The 19379-nt window shown below is 45.3% G+C and overlaps 1 protein-coding gene across 2 annotated transcripts in view; it reads left to right on the top strand.

Moving 5' to 3' along the window:
• Positions 1–3634: 3634 nt before the first annotated feature.
• Positions 3635–19379, top strand: part of si:ch73-22o12.1 (nectin-2) — a 77931-nt gene continuing 62186 nt past the window's right edge. The window contains exon 1 of one of the 2 annotated variants that reach the window (XM_061288263.1): positions 3635–4012. In XM_061288263.1, coding sequence (XP_061144247.1) covers positions 3928–4012 — 85 coding nt within the window. In that variant the 5' untranslated portion in view covers positions 3635–3927. The remainder of the gene's footprint in view (positions 4013–19379) is intronic. The other variant, XM_061288264.1, reaches the window with a different exon arrangement.

Genomic DNA, 19379 nt, shown 5'->3' with positions numbered 1-19379 from the left:
TCCCACTAAACTACTACTGGAGCTCGCCCTCAGGCCATCACGCAATCTCATTCCCGTCAAACAGATCCCAGCACCCAAAGTAACGTACAAATGACAAAACGGAAAAATAAGAATCACATAAAACAAATTCAAACCATATCCCAATTAAGCAATATTTAAGGTTTTAAAATATGCCACCTCAATGCAAGAAGCATCACATCAAAGCTTGATGAAATAAAAATACTCAATGAACAAGGCAAACCACATCTTCTCATCGTTACAGAATCGTGGCTTTCTCCTATCATACCAGACTCGTTTATCTCCATAGACAATTATCAACTACACAGAAGAGACCGGCCAAATAAACCAGGTGGTATTCTATTACTAGTAAATAAATCATATGCACACACAGTAACCCCAATCACAACAGAAACAATGCAACTGGTCATCAGCTTTACCAACCAACATGCAATCACAGTTATTGCCAGTTACAGGCCGCCAAACGCAAACCCCACAGATTATATTAAAAATCTATCCAATACTATAAAAAAATATAAAAAAAAACGAATATATCTTAATTGGCGACCTGAACTTAGACTACAAAGACAAATCATCCAAACCTCTAAAAAGCATGGCAGAAAAATTAGGACTCCATCAACTGATAAAAGAACCAACTAAAATATGTCACACTCGCAGCTCTATTCTCGATCTCATCTTCACCAATCAACCCGCAAAATATAGCATATCAGGAGTCATCCACGTAGCTGTATCAGACCATTCTCTCATATACACAGTTAGGAAAACCCTTAAATCTCGGAAAAATCATCAACAGTGCACTATTTCAAATATACCAAGATCTAAGCTACCACAGTATGAAACCGAAATAAAGAATATTGATTGGAGCAACCAACTAGCACTCACCGACCCAGAACAAATCTTAGCAGATTTCCAGAATCGCACAGAAGCCATACAGAAATTACACTATTACCAGAAAACTCGACAGAATAAATTACCATGGATAAACTCAGATATTCTCAATTTAATCGCACAGAAAAACCACTGCACTGAAATTGTATAGGTCAATAAAAACTATTGAAAATAAAACAGCTCTCACACATTTTAGAAATAAATGCACCTTAGAGATAAGTAAGGCTAAAACCACCTACTTCCAGGAGCAAATCACTCAGGCCGCCATAAACCCCAAAATCCTCTGGCAGATACTAAAATCCATCACTGGGCAAACTCATGAAAATACAAACAACAACATACAAATATTTTTACAAAATACACTCACTACTGATATGGAACAGATTGCAAATGCATTTAATAATTACTTCATCACCTCTATTAAAGAACTGACAGAACACTTTGATCCTCCGTCTTCACCCACACCTATAACTCCCTCATCAGACAAGATAACCTTTTCTGAGATTACGCTCTCAGTTATCCAGTATTCTCAGCTCACTCAATAACTCAAAGGCCAAAAACATATATGAATTAAACACAGACTTTTACAAAACCCATGCCAGTAGCTTCCTACCCTTAATCCTCCACTCAATCAATCTCTGCATAAGACATTCCATATTTCCGACTACGTGGAAAAAAACAGAAATTACCCCCATATTTAAATCAGACGACCGAACAACCTTATCCAACTACCGTCCCATATCAATCCTCCCACATAGTATATAAAAACTTTTAGAAAAAATCTTGTCAAAACAACTTATAGAACATCTTGAAACAAACAACCTTCTCAACAACTCACAATTTGGCTTCCGATCAGCTCGTTCAACACTATCTGCACAACTACTACTCACAGAATATATACGCACTTCTCTTAATAAAGGCCACATCACAGGAGCAGTCTTTGTAGATTTCCATAAAGCCTTTGACACAGTTAATCACCAAATACTCCATAACAAACTAGCTTCCTTTCATCTCTCCCCCTCAGTTCTAACTATGCTCTCTTCATACCTCTCGGATAGAATCCAGGTTGTTAATATTGGTCAGGCCACATCTACTCCATTACCATCTCCCACTGGTGTTCCCCAGGGCAGCATACTGGGCCCATTATTATTCATTATGTACATCAATGAGATGCCCAACATATGCAAACAAACTCAAATCATATTATATGCTGACGACACAGATATTTTCACCTCAGATCCGAACATTGAAACCATAAACTCCAAACTTACTTCAGCTCCTGCATGACTGGCTAAAAGTAAACCATCTGACGATCAATATAAAAAATACTGAAATAATGTATTTCCACTCCCCTAGGAAAAACCTCTCCATAACTGTCCCCATTATTCTATCCGATCAAACTCTAGTAGTCACAGACACATATAAATATCTTGGAGTGCACTTAGATTCCCACCTCACCTACAAAACACATGTTAACACTCTCACTAATAAGCTCAAACAGAAAACATATGTGTATAACGAGATCAGGCCCTATCTCACCCATAATATCTCAAATATTTATCTACATTCTGTCATATTGTCTAACTTATCATACTGTCTTCCCGTTTGGTGCTAGCTTCTACGCCACATCTACCATGGTGACCCAAGTTAAGGCATTTTACTATTCACTATTGATTTATTCATTATCTCCTAAATTAACCAGCCAGTCCATCAATGATCAAGTTAACTATGTCTGAATTTTCATCACATCTATTTTTTGATGAATTTAGCAGTTGAGATGTAAATTACGACCGACGTGCTGTCTCCCTTGGAGGCAATTTGCCTCATGTAACGTCTCACTTGTTTTTTTTTTTGGTGGGGGCCGACTGACACTTCACAAAGAGAAGGCAGCTAATATCATTTGAGTCTTGTTTTCTTAATGGCCCGTCACCTCGGTCATTTGAGGAGGATTTGTTTACTTGTTTGTTTATTTTATGAGATGAGTCTTCTCGATTACGGCGATGGGGTAAATGACAAGACGAGGAGGCGAACACAAAACATGTGTCTTGACTCCCTACACAAAAGTGACTGTTTACACAACAAGGTAGTCTATTTCAAACCGTTCATGTTTTTCATCCCTTTGATCACGGAAACATGTCAATTCCTTCAACCTTCCTAATTAAAGCTGCTCGATTTTTCTATTTTCCAAATTGGAGCCTACCCAAAAAGGTATCTCGTTGTTTCAAAGAGGTTGCTGAGTCACCCCACTCCTTTAGACATGAAATCATCATTACTTGAGTCCTTTGAGATTTTGTCACTCTCTAAATGATGTGTCTTGTCTCTGCCAAGCCTGCGCATCCCGGAGATTTATTTTGGATGCAAAGCACCAGGGGGCGCTAAAAGCCACACTGACTCCCATGCATTGCGCAAGCATTAAACCGGTGACACTTTCTGGATTCTCTCTTGGATTCTCGCATACATTCAATCAAAATCTAAGTCATTTCTACAAATTCACTTCTTCAAATCTTGTATTTGGATACACTGGGTGGATTGCTAGTGCAAGTGAAGGAAACAACGTCTCCAAGTTGTGTTTTCTTTCGCCCCAGGCCCGTAGGATGGATTCAAGTGCTTTTGGCTATTGCAACAAGTTGTACACAAAACACTCCCACGTAAGTGAAGAAAAACTCAAATCGGGACTAGAGGTTGGGAAGGTTATGGGGGGCGGGACTGTGACACGCCCTCCACCGGATGACGTCATCCGATTCTCTCGGACGAGGGATTATTTGTTGGAGCGCAAGCAGCACAGCGATGCACGTTCACGGTCGGTAGTCGAAAGTGAGTCAGCCCGCCGGGAGTCAAAGAGGAGAGTCGTATATCTGTGTGCTATCACGGAATTCAACTGAACACGCTGCAGCCTGGAGGCGACTTTTTAAGGGCGAGATTATACCCCACATCGGACTTTTTTTCTTTCCTTTTCCACCCCTCGTCTCCCTTCCCACTGACGAGAACCTGCTGTCGCCCCTGGAACATTTCGGAGCGACCATGGCCGGAGAAGACCCCCTTGCGAGTCGACAAGACTGCATCAAAGCGCTGCTTTTGCTTCTCGCCTCGACACTTTTACCGCACGGTAAGGGAAATTCCGAATTATAGTTTTGTCCATTAGCAGTTTCAATAACACCTTGACCACCTGTCACGGCGGTGAGACGACGCGGAAGTCCAACCTGGTTGCCCTCACAGCCGTTTTTATGATCTAAACATTGGTTGGAATATGAATTAAGACTACTTTCCTTATCTACCATGGTGGCGTGCTTGTGAATTTCATATTCTCGTTGCGTTTTCAGTCTCGTTTCGCTCACTTGAGCCTGGGTTTCGGTGAGTGACGTAGTGGCTGTTTTAAGGTGTGGCTCCGCGGGGCTGCAAGGTGTCTGCTTGCAGGTGATTGACAGCTGCGTCCGCTCAAGACATAGACACGCGCACGCGCACGCGCACGCGCACACACACACACACACACACACACACACACACACACACACACACACACACACACACACACACACACACACACACACACACACACACACACACACACACACACACACACACACACCTTTATGACCTTGTACACTTGTCCCAAAACCACTCCTCTCCCTTTGCCATGCTTGCTTTTTTTCCCCGGCACACATCAACCTCAGTTGGTTCCACTTGACTTACAGACCCTGCAAACGTGCTCTTAATGTACTCGAGAGAATAGCAAAGTGGAAGCCAATTTGTTCTTTATTTGCTTAGGTCCAACTTTTTCCCACTCCTTTTTTTCTCTCTCATAACATTCTGAGTCTCATTCACCAAGCAATTGATTTGACATCCTTTCCCATGACGTCTACGATAAACCCTCACCTACTCGCGGATTTGCGGTTATTGCACCCATCCATTTATTTATTTATTACTAGGGGTGTAAATCGCGGGTTTTGTCACGATACGATATCATATTGATACAAAGAACTACGATACGATATTTGCCGATATTTTAAAGCTTGCTGCAATTCATTCACGATATATCACGATATAGTGCTCTACGATCGATATATATATTTTTTTAAATAAAAAATATAGAACAATATCCTGATTTATAACAATTCATACGCAAAATCAACAAGGTACTGCAAACTCTTTATTTAGGAAATTACAAGAGTATTGTAGTATACAAAGTGCGTATTTTAACACTGAACTTTGATGTTGTGTTTTTTCTTTAAATGTGCGGCGAGATTTGTGCTCCCTGAATATTTGATCACCGCATGGCAGGATTTACAAACTGCACGTGTCTTGTCCGTTGAGCCATCTTTTCTTTGGAATCCAAAGTGCTTCCAAACGAATGATTTGAAGCCTAAAGGGGAGCAAATTTCCTCATCTTTTTGGACACTAGCCATAGCACCAGCCCAGGAGCCGCGTACTAGTTGTCGACTCCCCTTTCACGTGCCTGCTCTGCTCACAACACAACGCCGCGCACTGCTCCCTGCTCCCGGAAAGAGGAAGCAAGCAACAATGAACTGGATTTCAAAATAAAGTCGCGTCTAATGTCCGAGGTCAAACACAGCGATATAAATCGATGTTTACGTTTAGCATCAATACCAATAAATCGTAGAGCATTATATCGATTAATCGATGTGTATCGATGACTCGTTACACCCCTATTTATTGCACATTCCTTTCTGTCTATAACACCCGAGAATTCCGCGAAAGTGTAGTAGGTATGATTCGAAGCTAGCGTTGGCCACAGATACCAAGTACTGATGATACTAGTACTTTTGCTATGTAAAATTTACCCCAAAACAATGACTGATGGTTTTATAGGACAACCTCTATATCCCACAATTCTTAAGAAATGCGTGCGCTACTGCGGTAAGGTTCGGCAATTGACTTTGCCAGTGCAAGGCCTTCTGCTTCACCCCCTGATGAAGCATTGGCTAGCATACTAGCTTAAATAATAGGCCAGCAAAAACTGAGGCCAAGCGCTGTATATGTTCCGCTAACAAGAAAACCAAATGAAATAAAATTGCAGTCTGTGTGTGTGGCCCACTGTACAGTATATACAAATACGTCCGCTGAGCAGTCCGATTTGCTTGTTCCTCAGTGTGACGATCTAAAAACTCCCCTGCCAAATTTTGGTGACATTCACTGAAAGGCGCCGCATGAATGAGCCTCCCGTAGATGGGCGTGATGCCGACGTCCATCTCGGAAAATACGTATTTTTCCTCTGGAGTCGGTCGAGAAAGAACAGGTGTCAGGCCGCTCGCCCGGAGTGATGCAGTCAGTAGAGCGAGCATCCGTGGCATGCGGCTAACTTATTAGCATATGAATGCGAGCGCCGTGAAAACCAGTTGAACATTTTCTCCACTTCCTCTGCGCCTGGACTGTTTGTTTTGTGCAGTAATTAGGGCAAGTATGTTGCGCCCACCGCAGCGGCCTGCCACGGCCCGCCGCAACCAAACACTCTTTTCCAAATGTTCAGCGTTCCGCGTGCGTTCACACTGGTGACTTATTCATGCTTTTTATGTTCACTTTGATTGCGCAGAGCATGGAGTATTCGAGTGGTGGTGGTGGTGGTGGTTGTGGGGGCGGGGGGCACAAAACAAAAGCTTTTCCATATTTATGAGTGGAGCGCAATGCAAGGCTTAAGCGGTACGGACAGAAACATTCCTTTTGGCTTTTCTTGCATTTAAATCATTTGATTTGTTCATCTTGAGATGACACACTTCACATACCTGTTGTGGGGCCTTGACTGCAAGCACTCGGGCGCCCAGCGTTCCTTTCCGGCCGAGTCGAGCCGAGTGGCTTTCACACGCTTTAGAAAGTTTCCTGCTGAATTGAAATTGAGCTGATGCATTCTTAATTAAAGCCGACTTGTGCTGTTAAATGCTCACTGCATGTCAGAAAGTACTACATTGACTTACTCGGGTGTCAGGATTTTTGAAATTGTGAGCTGTAATGCCCTCACGTGTGAGCAAGTAGAATCCAATGCAATACAAAATTAGTAGGCTTGATCAAGTTTATAACAGCTTGCGTGACATTTAAGTAGTGGCGTCACAATACCAGAATTTCAGTAGTCAGTACCAATACCTGTGATTTACCACGATTCTTGTTACTAATTCGGTACCACGGTAAAAAAACAACAGAATCCACTTACTTTTAAAATCACTAATTTATTTTAAACTGCTTAAACCATATAGTACATTTTATACATTAAAAAAGAGCAGCAGTGGCATGGAGCCTCTCAAACCTCAAGCATTTTTTGCACGTTGGGTTGTTCGAATCTATAATTGCGCCAATTGCATCCGCCTCAAATGCAAAATATTTCCACACACACACACGACTCTGAGCGACCTGGCTTCTCAACAAGCCGGCGTGTTGGACTTCCACTCTCACTTGGTGAAGCCATTGTCATGAAAGACCGAAAGTTTTCTTCTTCTTCAGCGCCGCTGACTGCTGCTCCGTGCTGCTCGCATGCACCTTGAGTTTCGACAAGCATTGACACAGCTCGCCGAGTGAAAAGTTAAATATTCGGTAGTCTGTACCACAATAAGCAAGTATCGATGTATTTTTTGCATGTTGGTACCGAATTGGCACTGAAAGTATTGGTTCTTTTGACAACAATACATTTAAGACAAGAGAAAGATGGAAGTCCAAGCAGTGCTGGACTTTACTCAATTTAGATGAGCATGCAAGCTGCTGGCGTCGTTATTTGTTCTCAAAGGTAGCCTTTATGGTCTCGGTCATTTTACACTTGCATGACATTTGCGACTTTAAATAAGATGGTAAAGTTCAAGCGCTGGGATGAATGGCAAATATGAGCGACTCAAACTAGCAGCTTGTGAGGCAGCTCCATCAACTCAGCTCATCACAGGTGAAGTGTTGTTTTATGCCTCTGGTCTTTTGACGCTTTTTACCTTTCATGTAAAAGTCATGGTATGGCTGGTTCCTTGCTAACTTTAGCTTCTTGTGTTAGCTGCTAGCAAGAGGCTGATAGCCATCAAAGTTTTCGAGCTTGTATATTGACTGCAACCCAATAGGAATGTGCGTTGGACTACATTTCCCCGACATACTAGAAGGAAAATTGACAAAACAATGAATTAATAATTTCAATGATGCCTTTGCTGTTGTTTTACTGTCGTAATATGAGAGTGGTTCAGTGATATCCGCAAAACTGAAACAAGTGCAATGCCATGGCTCCTCCCACGGCAAAGGAGCAAGAGATGTGGGTCACCAAGGCTTGGCCCGTTACCATGGTGATGTTTTTATTGAAGAGGACTCTGCTTATGTGGAGGGGAGTTTTGGGGATAAGGGGGGGGGGGGCATTGTGTCTTTCTGGCTGAGTAAGCTGCATGCGTGCGGGGGGGGGATGGCTGGCCGTCCGCCTGAGAAACTGGCGGGCACGCAGGCTCATGGTGGAGGAGGCTGACTCGCTAACTGCTCTTAAATGAATCGCAGCACGTTTGCTTCGCCTTTGAGGAGACCGCTAAAAGAATATTTGGGATACAAAGTTATTTGCTCTGCTTTGTTTCAGCAGATGGAAAAATTGTGTTCTTTTTCAAAAAAAGAAATTCTGATGAATCAAGCTTGCAGCAAGCGATAAAGAGGACCCCTACCCACCTCGCCTCTTTGCCACCCCTCCTCTACTGTCTCGTAAACACAGACAGGAGCCTTGTTCTCATCATTTTGTTCCCTCCTTTATTTGACCCCCCCCCTCCCCCAGTGCTTTTGTTTGAGTGAAAGTAGTCATTGGTGTATTCAAATCTTCACCGTGCTCCCGCCGGACTCAAGGCCACGCCGTTTGCAGCAGGACTGAGACGATGGCTCGGGGCGGAAAAATAGCCCGACGTGGCCCGTCAAAACGGTTGCTGTGCTGGATTTCATCTGGCAGTTGACTGCTTTCGAAACGCTATCCTTTTACCTTCATAGTTTGGTTTCTTAAAAAAAACAGAATCAGAATGTGTTGCAAGAAATCATACGAGAGCAGTGGTGTTTGTAGTAGCCGCCTTGCTGCTGAGCTGCGCCAAGCTAGCGTTTATGAGCTGTAACCGGCGGCCCACGTGCAGCAAGAGGACTGTGGCGCTGCCAAGCCCTGGCCGGCACCATTCATCATCAGCGCAGCCCAGAACGAGCATTATTAAGAGCAACCTAATTGATGGATCAGCCAGCGTTCATCCTTTTTGCTGCCTAATTAAAGGAGGAACCGCCAAGTGCTTAGTATCTCATTAGCGCTCACCCTGCTTTCTTTTTTTTTTTTTTGCATTTGTTGATTTTAGTGCTAATGATTGCGCTGCTTAAGTCTTATCATGAGGGCGCTGGAAATGAGTTGTCCTCTCTGGTCCGACTAATGTCAGGATTCTCTAAAGGGCACGCGTGTGTGCTTTTCTAGGTGTGGTCTTTATCGCAAAAACCTTCCAAGAAAGCGAGATTTTTCGGACTAAAAGTCGCTCCGGAATATAGGTCGCATTAGCCATAAAATGCACAATAACGTGAAAAAAAACATATATAAGTCGCTCCGGAGTATAAGTCGCATTTCGGGGGAAATATATTTGACAAAATCCAACACCAAGAACAGACATGAATGAGCAACAACAGGCTAAACGACAGGTATGCTAACGTGACATAAACACAAACAAAGAGCTGAGAACGGGCCTGACGTAACATTCAGTTATTAAAAAAAATACCGTTTTTTTTCCGTGTATAGTGCGCCCCCATGTATAATACGCACCCTAAAAATGGCATGCTGATGCTGGAAAAAAGCCTGTACCCATTTATACGTAATAAGCACCCAATTTTTAAAAAAAAATTCCTTTTTTTTTTTTTTAAAATATTACCTGTAATACGGATTTAGGTAGAGAACTGAACTCTCGCTCTTTATATAGCTGACGTGTCTTGCGCAGCCGTTCTGTGCATTTTATTTCACAACACTTTGCCTTGTTCCTTTCTTCTCTGCTGTTCACTTCAAACACGCTCCATGCGACCGCAATGCTCTCGTATCAGACGCTTGCTCGATCACCTGCTCGTTTGCTGTCTGTCACAATGTACCCTACACAAATCCGAAACATTTGTTGCGGCTCCGAGTCACGACGAGGGGCAAGTTTTGGTTTCTAAGGGTGTTTTTATTCCTCTTCAACGTCTCTCCCATACAGAGCCGCTTTTTTCACGTGCGCGCACGGAGCGCGGTGGTGCGTTTACGGGCAGTCGGAGAAATCAACGCCAACAAAAAAAATTACATCCAGCCTAGTTAAGATCATACCAAAGACTATAAAAATGGGACCCATTGCCTCCCTGCGTGTGTGACGATCATTGGGACTTAAAAAAAAAAAAAATTTTTTTTTGTACCCATGTATAATGCGCACCCCAGATTTTAGGACAATAAATTAGTTAAATTTTGCGCACTATACACGGAAAAAAACGGTATTACATAAATAACACGTTTATGAAACCATCTGTGTTACTCCAATTCATTAAATCCATCGATCGTCCTTTGTCAACAATGGGTGCGCGCCGCTGACTGCGCTTGCACTTCAAAATATTCCATAGGTCCATATAACGATATAGAAATAATATATCTAATAACTATTATATAAGCAATAATATTATCAAACATCTGTGTCACTCTAAATCAATGGTTCCCAAACTTTTGCAGGCTGGCGCCCCCTTGGCTCCCCAGTGAATTCCTAGCGCCCCCCCCACACAGACACATATGGAAACAAACACCTCTTTCTTGATATTTGGTATGCTGCAATTTGAAAAGAGAAAGGTTAAACACAAATGTGTATTTCACAAATAAAACCCAATTTAGTAAACCAATTTATTTTTTAGCAGTTTTAACTGTTTCAGCAACATAGAATGGTAAATAAACATTCCACCAGTAACCTTCATTGTCTCAGACTTAATATTAATGGGATGGATGTGCTTGGTGCAGGGACATAAGCTTCTCAACATCAGGCTGGAACTCACTAAGAAGTTGTAGGTCCCCACGGTCAGTAATTTTCAGTCGTTTTTGTTTTCAGTCAAACAAACGTAGACTTCGGACTGCCGCCCCCCTACCGCCCCTTTCTTCCTCACCGCCCCCCCCGATCTTTCCACTGCCCCCAGGGGGGCGGTACCGCCCACTTTGGGAACCACTGCTCTAAATCATTAAATCCATCGATCAAATTCCTCGTCCATTGTCAACAACGCTGCGCGTGCGCCCTGACGTCAGCCACGTCGTCATTCCACAGATCTAGTATATAACTATATTGTAGCGTTAACAAAGTAGAAGGAAAGACGTGGGTTTGGTAAACGGCTCTTTATTTAACAAAACAAGAGTTCAACGAGGCAACAACTACTGAACTGTAACGATAAAAACATATACAAGTCGCTACACGAAATAAAATATATCAAATAACTATTGGGGGCACGGGGTCAATGAGCGTGTTGGGTTTTAGGTTGTGAACCAGAAACGCAAACGCAGCTTCAGTAAGCAGTCTGCGTGCGTGCGTGCGCGCGTATCATTCTCATCAGCTGCTGTTATCTTGCACAGACATGGCATCTGAGGAAGTCCTCTTGTAATGGCTTCCTCATTTAAGTGAGTCCCTTCTCAAGACACATTCTTGCCGCAAAGGCTCACGTTTATGTGAGAATGGCCGACTTTGATGTGCAATCTTGTGAAAGGGGTCGGCCAAAAAACACTGCGGCAAAGCCTCTTCATGAAACACAAAAACACCACAAGCCAGACAAAAAGTCTGGGGGAACTCTGCGACGTCTCCTTTTTAAACCCCCCATGTGCATGGCTGCCGACATGTTGAGGTCATACTGAGGGGCTCATTTGTAATTTAGTGAAGGCACCCTCTCAGCAGGTTTTGCCCCGAAAGCGTGAGACTCATTGAAGAACCTTCCGTTGCGGACGGCGTTGCGGACTGTACAAAGAGCTGCGAGCGGTCACCTTTCTCATGTTTATTACGGCCTGGCTGCTATTCTGCCCGCCCCCATGTCTGCCTTTGTCATATTCTTTCATTTCACAAATCTCCTCTATGGAACACAACTGGGACCTATGTGCACCACTTCTCATTCCCTTCAAGTGTCTAAATGCAGTCAGCGGTTTGCGTTATCGATCGCGTATTGAACGGCGGCAAATGCGGTGTCCTTACGTGATATTGAAAACGTTGAAAGCTGCGCCAATGACGGCGCCGCTGCCCCACACGTGTCCATCACCTTCCCACTGTCCTCGTTTCACGCATGGAACACTTTGGCAAATGATTCTTTTTTTGGACGCCGTCGCTTGGCAGGGGAAGAATGATCTCTTCTATTGATTGAGAAGAATCCTGTTGCCTTTGTGGAATTGCTCGTTGATGAATCGGGTGCCGAAGTCAAATGGAGAAAAGACCAGAGTGCTCTCCATTGCTTCGGGGGCTGCTGTCTTCTCAAAGTCTTATCTGCTGAGAGAATTCCACTACGTTTGAGCTGTTGCAAAAACTTACATTGTTCCCAGTCGAGCCGCCTCGCAAGGTTACAGTCAACATTTATGGAACCTGTAAAAGCGTCTGACTTTTACGTCGGGCAGCTCTATTTTAGCTGCCATACGTTGTCCCCCCCTTCCCTTTCTTAACAACACGTCAACAGCATCACCGCAGCCAGACGCAGCCTGACTAATAATACACACCGGCCGTTGACAAGGTCATGTCACAATTCAGGCTCGGGCTCACGATGACTGTGGAACAGGAAATTGGATTTGGTGCGAACAGGGCCTCGCGCAGGTCTCCGGATGTTGTCACTCGCACCCCAAATCTTTTTTCGCCTGCTTCCAATTCACGCTTGCCCCCGCCGTTGCCCCTGGGGATGGTGGGTGAAAAACTACACCCTGCCGTCAAAAAGAAGGTATCCTTTCCGGCACATGGAGTGAAACTTCTATAGTCAAGTGGAATGTGTTCGAAAGTTGTGCTGACCTGGTTCAAACTTCCGAACAATTGGCCACTCCACGATTTGGCCGCTCCGTTTAGCTCGGATGGCTTCCCCTCCCGGTTTTGGGCGTCTTTGACCGTTGACGTCTCCTTCCCAACTTCCTCTGGCTGTCATTTGGACCTGCATAATTGAGCCATCTGCTCGCACCGCATGGTCCGTTTCTTTGGTAATTGGAACGTGCATGGCTTCCTTCCCTCCCCGCAGACATGAGTTTTTTCACGCCCGCAGCTTAACAATGTCGTTTGTTATTGATTTCCCCTACCGGGGCTCAGACTGACCTTTTGACCGTATCGAGCCTTCACTGAACATTGTCTTCAACGGTGTGTGTTGCTCTTGTGGATTTCTGTCTTAGCTGCTGCGGGAAGACTGCGTCTTGGCAAACAGGGGAGGCGGGCGGTCGTCCGCTCTGCCGTCTAGTCGGTGTCACCGAGGCCCCGCGGGCGTATGCCCTCTTCCTCAAGCCCCGCCCCATCTTTTAAAGTGAATCACTTGAATCGCTTACTCCCTGCTGTCCTTTCCATCCCCTCCCACTTTGCTCCTCTCGCAGCAAGGTGTCGGCTGATCCGAGAGTTGAGCTCCGACACGGCACAGTCATGCAGGGTGTGCGGTCCAAGAGACAGAAGAAGCCTTAAATGATTTTGGGGGTCACTGTGATGCCAGCCGTTATTAGGGAAGTAAAACTTTAGTAGACAGTCTGGCGTGGACGTGAGCGACCTTCTTCACCTCGGCCCGTTGTTGGGGTCTTCCTTCCTTGGCTCTCTGGTCAACTAGCACGTCCGTGGCTCTTCCTTGACATTGTTATGCGATGCTTCCTTTCCCCGACACGGGATGCGTGGCCGTCTCGTCTCAACTTTGCGTGCCCTATTTTGCTTTCCTCCTCCACTGCCTCAGCCCCAAGCCCCCCTTCTCCTCACTCTTGTTTATTTCAATACGGGGGCCAGGTTGAGGCGGGGCCGTCAAGGACGCCTTGAGCGAGGAAGGGAGGGAGGGAGGAAATCCGGTCCGCTACTGATGCAGATGTGAGGAATAGGCAACATGAGCAAAAGTATTGTGACACGTGAAGAAAATACAAAGTTGAGCTGCTCTTGGACAAACGGCGACCGATCTATTGACTCATTTAAGAATGTTGATGGTGTGGAATCAATTGTGCGCTGCTGTTTATTTAGCATCAACTGGTTTGCTGTCAGAAGGACAATGCGGTGTCAAAGATGGCGCCAAATAATCGCTTAGATGAGCCACCTTGGATTTTTCAAACGGATGTCGATGGCTTTAAAACGCCGTCAAAACATGCCAAATGCTTTTTTCCCATCATTTTAAATAAATAAACAAGCACTTTAATCAAATGATGCTTTTTTAAAATTTGATTTCTCGCTTGCTAAATTTATATCGTATATATATCTGAATAAATCACGCTTTCCCCTCTTTTGGTCTTTCCTTGTAACTTGGTTTTGGATCTAATGAGCTCACATTTTGCACATGTAGTGACATTTGCGAGCCTGGAATGACGCTGGCTTTCCGCCGCGCATCTGGGCTGCCCTTTTCAAAAAGTCGTCTTCAGAAGATGACATAATTACGAAGCGTCGGCATGCCATGAGCTGACTTTGGCCGCATTAGGAGACCTTATATGCGGCGTGTAGCCTGACCCCGATGCTCTAGAGAGCCACTCGCCACCCTCTTTCAAGCAATCCAGGCTAATATGGGGGGGGGAGGCGTTTCATGTCCCTGACAGGCTCGACTTGCATACATTAGTCAGGTGGAGTGGACGTACTCCACTTTCCGCTTGCTCCGGGGGTTAATTGGCCTTAAAGGAACGTGATGGTGGCCATGAGATCATCATTAAGTCACTCTGATTGCATATCGAAGGCATAATTCAACATTTCACCGCGTCACCGGAAGGAGTCGAGTTGATTGTCGCAAGCATTTGATGAAATTCCCTCCGGCGGGGGATTTATTCTGCTCCCCACGTTTCATACTCTGGCGCATTAAGATAGTTATGTGACGAGTCGGGTCAATTTGACTCAGCTGGAGACGGACGTCCGTTTAAAGAGCGGCATCAACAAGCGGCAAACGCAGTTTAATATTTGCTGCTCCAGAAGGTGAAGTTGAATCTTTCGTGAGATAACGCTTGGAGCCCGGCCTGTGCTTCTGGTCTGGGCTAATGGACTAGTTGGATGCCACAGGCTTGCGAGCCCATCTCCAATATTCAAGGATATTTGACTGACTACGAGACCACACTGGCAAATAGTCGGACTTGCTGAGCTCCACATAATTAAAGGCCATGCCGATTCGTGAACCGTCTCATTAGATTTTATTGCCGTTATTTTTTTAAGACGATGGCAATTCACAAGAACGTAACCGCTTCTTGTTCATGAATTAACTTGTACAAATTCTGAAGGTGGCGACAATTGTGTCTTTGGCAGCCTGCCGACGGCACTTTGTGTCTGCGTGCATCAGTTGTGGCTTTCCACTGTTCCAAATTGTAACTAGAGTGTAACGCAAGCGTTTTGGCGACACTCGAGTCGGCATGTGTTTTGAAATCGTCGTTATGTTGTAAGCAAAGAGGCGGAAATGTCCAGCTGTAAACAGCGGCTGGCCTGACAGCCTGCTGACAAATTGGAAGTCCGGCTCCTTCTGGCACAAAATCATTCGATCGCCTGACACTTGACAAAGCTGATTTGCCGCCCCATGGGTGATAGGAGTGGGGGGCATCACGTGTGGCCGGCTCGCCGGGTCGAGCGGCGAGGTGAGTGGTGGCCGTGCTGTCGGAGGTAAATGGATGTTGGCAGTCGCTAAAGGGAGGCGCAAGGCCGTTAGCGTCAGCCCCGGTAATGAGGCACAGGTGCAACGCCAGGATAGAGACGAGTGATGGCCAAAATGGGGACAAACGACTGCAGTCTTCATGCATTGGGAACAGGCTGATGCTTCTCCAGCAGGTGCCCATCAGTCAGCAACCAAAGGACGAGTCTCAAGATGGCTTCTGACTCTCGTTCTTACCCCTCCCTCCCCCCTTCATTTGCATCTATTTTTGGCGCCTAGTTAGAGTCATGACGAGGAGACATCCCAAACAAGGGTGAATTTGAGTTCTAATTCTGCGTTTGTAGCCTGTGATGGTTGCAACCGCATATAGCTCGGCCGACGTACGCATGGGGAACTTCTCGTTTGCCAACATGGGAACATCCTGCCCCAAAAATTAGCAGAGCAGACCACAAGCAAAGCGACTAAGTCAGCGTGTTAATCCAACATCGAAGGAAATGAATCAAGCGTGCGCCTGGATGTCGGCGGCAGACGGGTCCTCGTTGCTGCTGGCGACAGGGAGTTTGTACGTGTGTGTGTGGGGGCGGGGTGCGCGTTTGTGTGTGTGTGTGTGTGTGTGTGCGTGTGTGTGTGTGTGTGTGGGGAGGGTTGCATTATTTTTTATTTTGCCTGGTGTCTATGCTGCTTAGGACTTAATGTTGCGCTGATGGACACTTTTAAGACATCTCTAGCCATATCAAATCCAGTTTTTCATACAATCAGGTTTAACCTGGCAAAATTTGGTTTGTTTCGTTTATTAACCATTTGTCCTTTAACACAGTGGTCCCCAACCTTTTTTGCGCCACGGACCGGTTACATGTCAGAAATATTTTCGCGGACCGGCATTTATATAAATAAATAATACATTTATATAAATACGATGAAATAAAATGATACGACTGACATAAAAACAAGTACAAATGACAAAAATAAAACTCGCCATTACGTTGAATTAGTGGGAGCACTGAGTATGTTTTTCAGAAACGAGCCGGTCCCATCTAGACGTAATCGGAGACAATGACACCCGAAGTGATTGAGGTTTGTCTTTTATTGCAGGATGCTTGGTCTCCATGTATTGAAGCAGTTTTGAATGCTTCATTGCCTGGTTAGTTAGCCTGTCGCCACATATTAGCTTTGCGGGCTCGACTGGGGAAACATGTCACGTGACTGGGACCGCGAGTGTCTTGACCTGAATTAATTGATCGTCGATAATTTTATTTTTTTTCTGTGCGGCTTGGCGGCCCAGTACCAAGTGACCCACGGACCGGTACCGGTCCGCGGCCCGGTGGTTGGGGACCACTGCTTTAAAACAATGAGAAAATTGGGAAGCAACATCTTTGTTTTTGAAGCATTTGCCAACATGCCTGAGTATGGCGGGGAATGGCTAATGGTGAAGTGGTACACTCGCCTGTTTTGTGTGCAGACACCATGAGTTTGATTCCCACGTACGACGATGCGTGCATGTGCGTATCTGTTTGTGTGCATGTGCATGTGCATGTGTGTGTGTGTGTGTGAGGGGGAGTGATTATAAAAAATTTTTTTAAAAAAAGCCCGTGTATGGCGTCAGCAGCTACTTAACTTTTGCTTGGTTGAGGTATCTGCAGCTAGTATCGAGTCTCCACGAGTAGCGGTGGCATCAAGTGAGGCTGGTATCGCTACACACTAGGGGTGTAAATCGCGGGTTTTGTCACGATACGATATAATATCGATACAAAGAACTACGATACGATATTTGCCGATATCTTAAAGCCTGCTGCGATTCATTCACGATATATCGCGATAGTGTTCTACGATCGATATTTTTTTTTTTTAATAAAAAATATAGAACAATATCCAGATTTATAACAATTCATACGCAAAATCAACAAGGTACTGCAAACTCTTTATTTAGGAAATTACAAGAGTATTGCAGTATACAAAGTGCTTATTTTAACACTGAACTTTGATGTCGTGTTTTTTCTTTAAATGTGCGGCAAGATTTGTGCTCCCTGAATATTTGATCACCGCATGGCAGGATTTACAAACTGCACGTGTCTTGTCGGTTGAGCCATCTTTTCTTTGGAATCCAAAGTGCTTCCAAACGAATGACTTGAAGCCTAAAGGGGAGCAAATTTCCTCGTCTTTTTAGACACTAGCCATAGCACCAGCCCAGGAGCCGCGTACTAGTTGTCGACTCCCCTTTCACGTGCCTGCTCTGCTCACAACAGAACAACGCCGGGCGCACTGCTCCCGGAAAGAGGAAGCAAGCAACAATGAACTGGATTTCAAAATAAAGTTGCGTCAAATGTCCGAGGTCAAACACGGCGATATAAATCGGTGTTTACGTTTAGCATCTATGCCAATAAATCGTAGAGCATTATATCGATGTATCGTTACACCCCTACTACAAACCCATGGCATTGTGTAGCTTGCAAAGACCTAAACCAAAGCAGGTGCACTCATTCCGTGTGTGCGTGCTCAACATCACACAGCTGCCTTTTATATCGCTGCGCAAATATTCGACGGCACATGCTGCCACCTTCTTTTCCGAGCAAGATGTGAGGTGACGCCGAACTACTGACGGGCTCGGCAAGCTCCGCCTTACAGAGATATCCAGTTTCCTTGAGATGGGAGCAGGGTATGAGCTTTGTCCCTTTCTAGTTTAGCGCCCGCCGCAAGAGGCTAGCATCAACAGCTCAGCTTCTTTCCCCTTCATTAGCTGCCAAACGATGAAGTCGTTTCGGCCACTGTGCGATCACCTCCGGGCGCATGAGGTGTATACCACCCGGGAGGGGGAGCAGAGGGTCTCATACCTGCGCAGGATGAGTAACAAGGGGAGAAGAGCGCCGGCTGCTGTGTGACCCTCCTGACTGCCCCTGCTGTCTTGTTTTCTTACCATTGTGTTTGGACAGGACAGTCCTAGCAGGGGATGACGGATAGAGTGCTCATTCATTCCCCGACACACACACACACATGCACACACCCCTTTGGTTGTCTTTCATCTATGCCTTCACAGGCTTCTCTTGTTCTGCCAGTGTGGGCTGCAGAGAAAGACAGCGAGTGACTTGAGTCGGAGAGAGGAAGGATGTGAGGGAAGGCAAGAGGAAAGGAAGGCCAAAAGGCAAGAAGAACAAGGAGCATATTTCAAGAAAAAGAACCCCAAAATGCAAGCACGCATGCCCGTTCACCTCACCTTCTGCATGTACCTGGGTGTACTCAAGAGTCCTGAATGACATGAAGTGAGACTTTGCCTCGGCGAGACACAAGCCGGTTAGCGCTTTCAAGGGGTTCCGTTGTGGTCGCCATCTATCTAGCTAGCTATCAACAAGTGGCCAAACGCTGCAAGTGCTCGATGTGCTGTTTATGCTGTGTTCCACTCAGTGTGGTCCCATACTCATTTCCTTTCTAATTGCGTCGTCCCCATCGCCACTAAACCCCCACCACCTCCCTCGCCACTTCCCCGGAGCCTGCCTCGGTGGGTAAGTTCCAGTCTGTCTGTTTGCTGATGACTCCACTTGAAGCAGATGTGATGCTCAGCAGCTGTTGCTTTGTGTCCCGCCCCTGCTTCCACATCTCACTCTGCCTCCCATCCAATATGTTCTTATTCATTCGCACGCCGGCCACCACCCGCTTGCTTAACCAAAAATTGCTCACTTTTGCTTTCTTTGATCAGCCAATTGTTTTTTCCTGTGAGCTTTCTGATGTCTGGTTAAAATTTTGCATCTGGTGGGCTGCACACCTTTTTGGTTGAG

The sequence above is a fragment of the Syngnathus typhle genome, linkage group LG10, assembly GCF_033458585.1.
Source record: "Syngnathus typhle isolate RoL2023-S1 ecotype Sweden linkage group LG10, RoL_Styp_1.0, whole genome shotgun sequence".
NCBI lineage: Eukaryota > Metazoa > Chordata > Actinopteri > Syngnathiformes > Syngnathidae > Syngnathus > Syngnathus typhle.
The sequence above is the reverse complement of the archived record's forward strand: the minus strand, read 5'-3'. Positions and strand labels throughout refer to the sequence as shown.